Here is an 11005-nt window from a genome sequence, read left to right on the forward strand (position 1 = left end):
GGTAGCACAAATATCCCTGGTTGGGAATCACCGGCATATATTACATACATAAGGCATATATGTCTTTAAAAGTCTTTTAAACCTATCAATGCTATACTTCAAGTGGTCTTTAAATCAGGCATTGCCTCTGCATTGTCTCAAACAGCAGGTATGCAGAGATTAGCAGGGAAAATGGCTGATTCAAATTATCCTCTGCTGCCCACTGGGGCCACTGATTGTACCAATCTACATGCAAATGGTCATGTTTATTACACCAGGGGAATAGCAAAGCACAAAGTGTCCTTGATTAATGACTGGCTCTGCTTTTGTTAAAAAAATGAAATACAGACATTACAGTCACCTGATGCCATTGTAATCAATGCACAAACTCCTAATACCACATACAGATATACTATGATTCACACATGAGTCAAGGTTTTTATTGCGTCATATATATTATTTTTCAAGCTCCTCAAAATTAAGAAGTTGGAGTAAAGGCCATCACAGACATTATCATGCCTTTATCATGCCTTTATTATAAATGTTTACCTAACTAGAAAAAAGTCACATAAATGGCAGATCTGTAAATAGTTCTTCTGCTCTATACTGCACACCATGTTCATGTTTGCAGTCCTTTCCCCTTCTTCCATCTCTCTTCCCTAGCAGCTCCCCAGATGTCTGCTCACTCGTCTACAATCTCATTTGAAGAATTCATCTTGCTGTCTCCGGGGTACTACATATTATTGCTCTCTGCAGTTCTTCATGCAACTATGATAATGTGTGTCTTGGTCTGACTCCTCACATGCCAATTATGGGTGCCTGTTATTGTGATGGACTCCACATTCATGCAGAAGAGTGACTGACTCTCTCTTCAGGCCGTGGCTTTCTTCACATCATACATCAGAATGTGTTTTCAAAGCCAGAGCCCAGTGTTCAGGCAGCAGGCGGCTTAGTGGTATATGAGGACATGTTCTTATTAAACTAGGATGACATCAGTTCATATTGTCTTACACATGAATGACCCACAAAGACCCCGTCATAAAAACACAGCAAATGAACCAAGAGGTCTTTTTTTTCCTCTATTCATACTTGTAGGCCTAAGCATAAGAACAGCAAAGATTTCTCTGTGTGAGAACACACACTGCCAATGCAAAGATGAGCTTTGCGAAGTGTATGCTAGAAAATATTGATGCTAAGAAAAAGCCTTCATGTGTTCACTCATTGACAAAACAAAATATATAGATACGTATATATTGTGATGGATAACACAATAATATCCTAGTAGATCAAAATAACCTAAAGATGAAATTTCACACATATTGAGTTGCATTACCTTTGTAGCTGGCAGATTTTACATCACAATAAAATAAACAATTGTACAAGGTTATGGAATCCAATACAGCAGCCGTGCAATTACAGTAATACCACTTTTTTTATTGTTATAATATTTATCACTTGTTGAGACTATATCACAGGAGTGTTGACTCAGCTCAGTGGTTTATACTTTGTACTTTGTTAAATAACAAGCAAATCATGAAATGTGTTTACTGTAAGAATCTAGAATGATTCTAGCTTCATACTTTAAAATCACTTCACAAATCAGTTTAGAAGTTTTTTTGTTCTAAATATAAATGTGTTATGGATTGACATTAAAGCTAGCATTAAGGTTTTTTTTTTTAATTTTTCATGTTAAGTTATATATTCTTACTGTATTGATATGTATGATAGAGTATGATAAAGCAGTAAAAACAGCACATTCAGTGCAATTGTAGACACACTATAAAAACTGAATTTGCATTCACACCAATCACTGCAAAGAAACAAATCAAAAGTTGCAGCTGAGCTTCAAATCTTCATTATTCATACGTTGACAATGAGGGAGTAAACCATAATGACTGGCAAACCAAAACAAAGAGGCTGCAGAGTTGGTTATTGATTCTCAGTGGGATCAGCACTAACTAGCCTTTCACATAACTATAAGTCTTTTCAATCAGTGTCAAAAATGTATTTAATCTATCTTAAGTAGCCCTTATGTGATATTTTATAGATTCATTTCATCATTTAAATTTAATTTAAACATCAATTTACTAAATAATTCGTACATTCTCATCTGATTTAATCTGTAATCAGTCAGCTAACATACAGTATCAAGTTTAACACAAAGACTCAATATGAGCATAATATTTGTAAGTTTAAATGAACAAGGAGAAAAACAGGTTCAGGCAGGAGATTGAAAAAAGAATCCTTTGAAATATTACAGATCTTACCCGCCAGCCAATTAGCTGTTTGTGAAGCAAGGGGACAAATTAGGACAAATAGTTAACGTTTTCTCTTTTAGGACAAAAACAGATGAATTCATTACCTTTTGAGGCTTGATATACAAACACAGACAGAATTGCTTACCTCTTTAGAAAAGGAAAGTGAAACAGACTCAAAGGAGTAGATTTCTTCAAATGGCAGAAGTGCATTACATTTCATGCATTATGCAGGTTTTTCTATCAAATCAGATTTAAACAAATGCCTCCTGCAGCTGATTTTTTTTTTTCTTCTGAGTGGTGATACATGTTCATCAGAGGAGTATCCAGATGGCAGGTATGAGCTAGAGAGGAAAGTCCCCCTGATGACTTGTTGTGATGCAAATGGGAAACTCAACTTTTTTTTTTTCTTTCTTGATTTTGGGGAAGGGGGTTAGGATCATTTCGACTGAAGAGAGTAGCATCCATCATTCATACTCGTACACACTGAGCTTGTGCCATTGCCCCCCCCCCCCCCCCCCCCCCCCCCCCGTATAAAATCATGGATTTCCAACAGTCTTTGAGAATCTATTGATACTGACTGAATTTTATGTCTCATGCAAACAGTAAGTATCTTTAGAAAAGTAGTGTCAAACTATTTCTTCATCTAAATTATCAAAATTCATCAATAGAAGAAGAAACAGAAAGAGAGGCAGAAAGTTAGTTTGCTTGGGTTGTCTGCGTGTTGGGTGAATGTGTGTGTGTTTAAATGTGTTTGTGTTTGTTTGTTTAAAAAAAATCAGAGGAAAAAAATGTAATGTTTAATTCATACTGTATCATTGTAAAAGTCTCAGCGCTTCAAGTTTATTATTATTATTATTCAACCATTTCTGGCTTTGTCTGTAACTTCTTTTCAATGTATCTCTCAAATGTACTCTGCAGGTACATGAGATTAATATTGCATGGGTAAACATATTTTGTTTATAAAATTCTGTATGAAGAATTAGTTGCGCTGTGTTACAAACATCAGAGGGTGGCTCAATTAGTGTCAGTCTTCTACAATGCAATGACATATGGGACTGTAGCAAACAGGTGATGATGCAGTTATTATAGTTGATCTCAACATACCTGTTTTTTCTTCTTCTTCTTCTTCTTCTTCTTCTCCTTTAGATGGCCCCCTGGGACCTCGTGGCCTAGTGGAAGCTACAGAGATGTGCACACAGGAGTGCCTAGTCCTGGGACATTCAGACAACTGCTGGATGCCCCCAACACTGGGAACATACCAGCAGCCCAAGTCCCCTGTGTCCAGCTTTGGGTCTCAGAGGGAGTGGGGTCCCAAGGACAAACTACTCAATGGACATACTCTGACCAGAACCTGGAAAAATGAGAACGGGCGGTCAGAGCATTTTGGTGACAGGAAGCAGTTTGGGAGCGGAGAGGGACACTTCACCAACAGTGGTATGGCTGATATTCCACTGGTGAGTCTGAAGTCCTGCCAGCCAGCCTCCTGCCCAGACAGCCCGAAGGACCAGCAGCTATAAGTTGGACTTTGCATCTGTCCTGTAAGACATCCTTACACCTGGACCCTTCAAACAGACGAAGCTACTCACCTGAGCACCTCTCTCCCATTTTATTGTTTTCTCTTTTTTGTTTCATCTCTTTCCACTTAAGTTAAAGCTTCTGCAGTGTGATAGCCACATGTACTATGTAGGCTACAAAACTATAGTGCTTATGCTGTGTTCTCTACAATTCAACTTTACTATGGCTCTAGAAGAAACCTCTTTTTTTTAATGAACCTCCATGGATTTCTTCAACGACGTACAGTAACATTTTCTGTCCACTTCATGTGCGATTTGGACAAGTGAAGGAAGGATGCGAAAAATTGAGAAAAAGAAAACAAATTTCAAGAAAAAAAAAAAAACTACTATGGCTGACCAATATATACAAATATTTGTGGTGTGGTTGTTATTGAGTTGTTCAGGACTATATTAATCGACACAATCAAAGAAAATTGAATTACATTTCAGAAAGTGTTGTTCTAATGACACTGTTAGTGGACACTTGTTTATTCTGTCATTGTCTGTGTGTTTGTAAATAAGACTTATTAACCACTATCATGTATCTGTAATAACCACAGTGAATAGGACAGTTCTTGGCTGTTGTCATCATAATGGCTTGTCATCAGGATTTGAGACTTCAACTGGACAGAGATCTATAATGTCGCATAATGTACAAGAAGAAAACATTTACCTAATTCTTTAAAAACCCTATGGTTGATTTTGAAACAAATTTCCATCCCCTAATATACTCAGTGTTGCCCTTATCTCATGATAATTTTCTTTACGTACTGCAAAACCACAGGCAAACCTTTTTTTAAAAAAAAAACATTTTGTATGAAGGATGTCAGTGCTCAATATGTGCATTATAAAAATGAAAAGCTCTGAAAGCTCTCCTCTATAAACTGATTTTGAAAGTGTTCAGTACAATTAAATAGCAATATATTTGTAAATGGCTAAATGTTTTATCTAATGTTGATCTTATTACTGTATAGATTTTATTCAAATTGTGATTTGACTGAGTGCAATCCCTCAGTAGTACCTGCAATTTATTGACATATGTATATATTATTTCCACACGGACTATTATTTTCCATATGTAAGAAAACACAGGTTAAGATAACACTTTAATCACTGTGCCTTCATGAGGTTTCTTCAAATACTGAATTGTTCTTATTTCAATGACGAGAACATGCTGGCTACAAAGAATATCCTGTCTGATAAGGAAATGCCTTATGCATTGAATGTTTGCCAAATTTTGAAACATAATCACACAAATATTAAAGTACAAAATCAAGTGGTTTGTACTGAAGAAAAATAGAAAGGCATGTGCCAGATAATGGGTCAACCGTGAAAGATCATCTGTCATTCCACTGTCTGAAAAGGTTTGTTTTACTCCACAGCATGGAAGGCAAATTACACAATGGAAAAGCATGCAAAAAGATATAGCTTTTGAAACTAACTTGATCATTTTTGTGTCCCTTTATTTTGTTGGAATAGAGTTGATTTGTGCATTAAGGAGACATTCGGTTTGTAAAGCACTTTTCATATTTATGTCACAGTATAAAGAAGTTAAGTGGGATGGAGTGATTTGCTTATCGCAGTATGTTTGTCAGTTGTGAGGGTGTTTGACATCACAAATACTGAAACAGTTAATCCTTGTTACTACTCTACAGGTATACAGCTACTGCAATAAATGTTTTAATTATGTGTATGCTTAATTTGTGTACAGGATGATCACCTCAGGAGTTCTGTGTCTGTTTTGTCCAGATGTTTGTCCGCATGAAATATTCCTCCTAGATAATTTGGTTCAAAATGTTATCCTGAAATACACCAGTAATTTATTTCTTGAGCACAGTACATTGATGAGGTACATTCAAGCTTTTCTCAATTTTGAGAGTCATTTTCTTTTTTGTAAGACAGCCAGTTCCTTCCCATTATCTGATAGCCATTGAAGTAGAGCCATATCCTTGGCCATCACAATACAGCTGAACACAGAATTTACAGTTCATAATATATTTTGGCTTGAAAATGAGAACTAGGGTGGTAAATGTAAAGCAACAATGACAAAGAGTAGAACAGTCTTTAGGAGAGTGTGTCCTATTGAATAATGTTTTTTTCTGGCCATTACTCCAGTTCACATGTTGTGTCCTTAAAAGCATAAAGCTTCCAACAATGTACTCCCAGGGTCTCAAACAGGTTATACAAACCCTCCACTAGAATAATGGTGCAAATTCTAAATGAGAATATTCTGGGAAGATGAAATTTCAGGAAGGGGGTTGTCGTGGAAAAGCAGAGAGCTGAGCCATTCAAAGAAAAGCTTTCAGTTTACTCAAGAATTTTTTTCTTCACGTCTTATTGTCGGTCTTGAGCTTTGCTTAAATGCTGAAATAATAAGATTTCAAATAGAAGATGAAGAGCTCAGAGATCAGGACGCTGAAGGTGAACTTCTGCTCTTCCTCTGGACTAGTGGAGAAGACAGATGAGGTAAGGATACCTGGCAGGAGACACAGCAGGCAAAGCTGACTGAGGGGAGGCTGTGAGACCCGGGCTATCCTGGGGGAAAGTTTCAATATAACTCACAGTTACACCAACATTCTCCTCCTTAAAGCTCCTGACTGTGTCTTAAATCAGTCCATCTTAAATCACTCCATTCATTCACTCCTCCCCACAGAAAATACAGTTTTACACTACAGTGAGCAGTAAATTGAGATTTCACACACTTACAGTATGAATCATCATCATTTTGTGTCATCACTGACAGGTGAGGAATCGCATGACTGTTAATTTTCACATCTTAAAAAATGTGATGCATTGCCTTGTGAGACTGCTATCAGAAAGCAGTGTATATCCCAAGTATAAGACTATTATTTTGTTCCATTGTAAGAATTTTTGAGGGCTCTGTATAGTGGATAAATTTCACTGAGGACACTCAAATAAAATAGCAGATCATAAATATAGTGGACCATATAGTAAACAGGGACTGGTATTTGACAGACACCCTGAAGCTTTGGCTTCAAATCTGAAATATTTCTCTTAATATTTATTAAGAGTTTAACTCTTTCTGCCTTATTAGGACTGTGGTTGTATTGTGGTCAGATCTGATTGACAGTGACCCACCATCAAACCACCAGCCATTTTACATTATTCAGTTGTTTTGTAAATCCTGAGCATAAGACACTGATTGAGAAAAAGGCCAAAAAAAAAAAAAGACGAAATTCCTGCAATGACATTCTTATATGCACTCAAATGTCAATCAGCACATGGTTTCATCTGCAAAATTGTCTGCATCATTCACCACAGATGTTTGGATAACGCTGCAGCACCGTGCTCATCAACTTGTGGACGATTCAGAAACAAATTTGCATGCTACCACTGGCCACTAATGAAGGCCCAGACACCCGGCATAACTGGAGAACTAATTATATTTTCTTTATTCTTTTAGGTTTCTCTTTCTCACTGTAACCTCATTTGATATATTTATCAGCTGTCGCCCAATGGACCTGCTTAAATTCTTATTTGCCATGCTAGCTATCGACTTGGGCAAGAATAGTTTCTGAGAAGCTTCAAAGCTAATTGCCTTGGAAGTGTGGGGGGAAGTAAATTAGTGTCACGCCACAACCAAGAAAAAAGGTTCCCAATCGCATTTCCTTTTTATATGGCTTTGAGAATATTTTTCAGACAGGGAAGCCTCCGTGCACAAAGTGGAACAGAGTGAATGTTCAGCGGGGAATCAGTCACAGAGAAGGCATGCACTTCAGACAGAAGAAGAGACAACTCTCCACAAAGATACAGTAGACAGAAACAGCACCATCTACATATTTTGAAGGCAATATTTGAAGATAATAAGAGCACAAATTAATGTTGCTCTGCCGCAACATTTCACTTAGTTTTATTTCATCTAATGAATGTGGGAGAATTCAATCTGGATCTCAACCACTCGCACAGATCCTGTGGCCTTGTGAGCCTTAATATCTTCAAACAGGAGGAATTCCTATTTGGCTCATTGGGAGAGGAGCTCTACAGGAAGCCAAAATCTAAAACTGGTTACAGTGGAGCTTTAAAGGGACCAAGTTTCTCTGTAGATCGCTGTCAATAGAAGGTAAGAGTTGTGCTGCCTGAAGCTATGTAACCCAAGCTGTCTTCCTTGACCAGATAGAGCTCGCTCACGCAGTAGGTATCTGCGTTTCTATGCGGCATTGTGAGTAAGGTTAAGTAAAGCAGAGATTTGCAGGGGTTTGAAATGATCCAAGGCAATTGAAAGAGATTTAAGAAAAGCTTACTGAGCAAAATATAAGCAGCAGTGGCTTTTCACAAGAAAAGCTAAATTATTTATGCCAGGGTTAAGTTTCTAGGCAAACCCTGAGAATTTATCTAGTTTCATAACACTATTATCTTATTATTTTATTATTATCATTATTTTATTTTAGACAGCCATGCACAGAACAACACACTATCTTGTAATTCATTTTACACAAGCAAAAACCCATATAGACTGGAAAAAAGATCACAGGGTCAATGATTTTCAGTTGCAGATATCTATAAGCTTGAATACATATTAAAAATGTTGACCACAGAAAAACAAATAACGTCTACAATAAAAGTCTTAAAATAAAATAAGTCTTTTCCTCTAAAATAGGGTGAGCACATATTGTACATGCATAATAGTTCATCTAATACTGTATGCCTATTCAGGATAAAGCAAAAGAGTATCTTCAGCAGCCTCACAAAGTCATAAAAACAGGAATATTTTGTTCTGGCCTTTAACACCAGATGAATGTGCAGTACCATGGAAATCAGTTTCAAAATGGAGAATGAGAGTTTCAGTAATGTTCTTTAGATATGGATACATTTTTTTGCATAGAGCTGACAGCAGAACATTTACAGATGTCTGAGTTCACACAAAGTAAGCCTCCGAGTCAGAGAAGAAGTTAAAATAATACTGAACTTAATGGTCTCCATTTAAATAAACAGCAGAACAATATATTAATATTCTACGCCCTGAGGAAGACGAGGCTGACCAAATGAAACATGAAGGTCAGTGGAGAAGATGATGAGAGACCATGAACTGTCATACAGTACCCACAGCAATAACAATGACAGATTAAGAGTCTGACAAGAGAAACTGTACCTTGGCCAGCTCCGCTTACTATGACTTTAAACCATGAATCTGAATCATTTGAGTTATTACATTCCCAAAGGTCACTGTGAAATACTTACGTCAAAACAAGTGAGCGAATGCTGAGGGCTTCTGAGCAGCAGATGACAATCTTCTGTAAACAAGACGTCTACAGCGGTGCTTTGAGCTAAATGCTAAAGTCATTATGTGAATGTGTCATGCTCTAAATGACAAAGCTAAAATACTGATTTAAAGCGGGTGTAAGGTTTACTCTGTTCACCATTTTAGTTTGGGATGTTAACATGCTAACATTTGCTAAACCTAACCCAATAGTTTGTGAGAATTTCATGTCAAGTCAAAAATGTCTAACAGCACTATAGTAAAAGTCAGGAGATCAGGTGATATGAATGTTATTTTTAAGTTTTAAGCTTGACAGCATTCGTTGAACTTTGATTTAAAAAGTTTAATATCTGTATTTGGAGGGCGATGAATACCTTCAACTATTACCCCTTTTCTACCAAATGAGGTGCTTGGGACATCTTCTCAATTTTGATAAATACAGACTACAACACTGGGTACAAAAGTCACAAGATCAGCACTGCAGACAAATTAATTATATTAGTAATTATTGTGGATGAAGGGGGATACGCTTCCTTGCGTCCAAAATGGCTTTTCAATCTGGTAGTTCATAAAAAGAGACCAGATAGTTATATATATATATATATATATATATATATATATATATATATATATATACTTTGAATACTTTGAAGGTTGTTCATTATGCAGTAATTATGTAGTAATTATATAGCAAATAACAGTGAAGTAGGCCAGTAATCAATTAGTAATTATGTGGCAAAAAATAAGAAATTGCCAAGAAATAACAGCCACCTAAAATCAGTAAAATGATATGTTGTAGCAGTATAATTATACAGAGTAAATTTGAAGCAGAATAAAGATGGTTGGTCGGTAATTATATGGGAATTGTTATCGTAAGTAGTTAAGGCCACGTACAGGGTAAGATAGGAGAGTAATTTATGTATAGGCTACCATTAATATTGATAGCATTAATATCCCTTATTGCATTGTGATGACAGGCTTTTAGCAGGTGATACCAAATGATATATATTTCCTATCAGCATGTCAACATTGTTGTCACCCAAAATAAATGCATTAGTCAGTTTCCTCCACATAGCCAAGTACTTTCAGTGTAATGAATCTAATGTGTTTGTAATTTCCAGTCTTATCTTTCAATTGTTCAATCAACAGTTCATTGTGCTCTGTGTCTATGTCACGTTTATTATTTTGTTACTAAATATGACCAGTTAGGCAAACCCAAGACTCTTGGTTACATTACTGTCCAATGAGTGCATGGATAAATGTGTAAATGATCTCTGTCTGTGGCTGATTTAGTGACTGCCGCTAGTTTCTATGGAGTTAATTTTTGGTTTTTTTTTCCCTCCACCACCAACAGACCAATCATAACTTGGTCGACAGAGACTCCTCTCATCGACTGTTGGGGGGGGGCAGCCCTACTGCAGTCTACCATGAAAAGTCACTGTGAAAACATATGGATGAAAGCTGGTTCAGTCATGTTTTTTGTTTGTTTGGTTTCATTTTTTCCAATTGAGAACCACTGCCAAAATGAAGCCTGCTCTGTCATCTCAAGACACAAAGAAAACTATTCCAGCTGTTGTATCGTCAAGCCTGGGCTACTACGATGCTTTGTTTACTCGCCTCAGCCAAGTTTCTATGGCTTATTTCCAGTTCATCTAAACTGCTCCTCATCCTTTAACATCAAAAACAGTATATAAATCTCATAGCACACTGATCTCTTTAAACTGACTACCAGTGAAATTAACAATAACCTTTGTAGTTATGTAGTTTACTAATTGCACTGGTCATGATCCTGTTTATACTGTATTTCTAAATTATTGTGCTCATTAAATACTGTTAAGAAGCTGGTCCACAAACACCACAAACCTGGTCATTACACAAAACAGGCTGAGGATTAAGGGTGACCGTGCTTTGGGATCATTATTACTGCCTGAGAAACCTTCTCAATGTCACCTTAACATTTTTTCGGACCTGATTCTGTCAGATATTTCAAGTTCTGT

General features: G+C 36.7%; 1 protein-coding gene across 2 annotated transcripts in view; it reads left to right on the forward strand.

Annotated features, from left to right (window-relative positions):
* The window catches only part of LOC139627761 (protocadherin-9), a 185922-nt gene extending 180443 nt beyond the window's left edge, over nucleotides 1–5479 (forward strand). For both annotated transcript variants that reach the window (XM_071488849.1, XM_071488851.1), the window contains exon 5: nucleotides 3384–5479. In XM_071488849.1, coding sequence (XP_071344950.1) covers nucleotides 3384–3754 — 371 coding nt within the window. In that variant the 3' untranslated portion in view covers nucleotides 3755–5479. The remainder of the gene's footprint in view (nucleotides 1–3383) is intronic.
* The last annotated feature ends 5526 nt before the right edge of the window (nucleotides 5480–11005 follow it).

This window comes from Trachinotus anak, unplaced genomic scaffold (assembly GCF_046630095.1).
Source record: "Trachinotus anak isolate AG129_WGS33_773 ecotype Australia unplaced genomic scaffold, CSIRO_AGI_Tana_v1 ptg000011l, whole genome shotgun sequence".
In the NCBI taxonomy this organism is placed as follows: domain Eukaryota; kingdom Metazoa; phylum Chordata; class Actinopteri; order Carangiformes; family Carangidae; genus Trachinotus; species Trachinotus anak.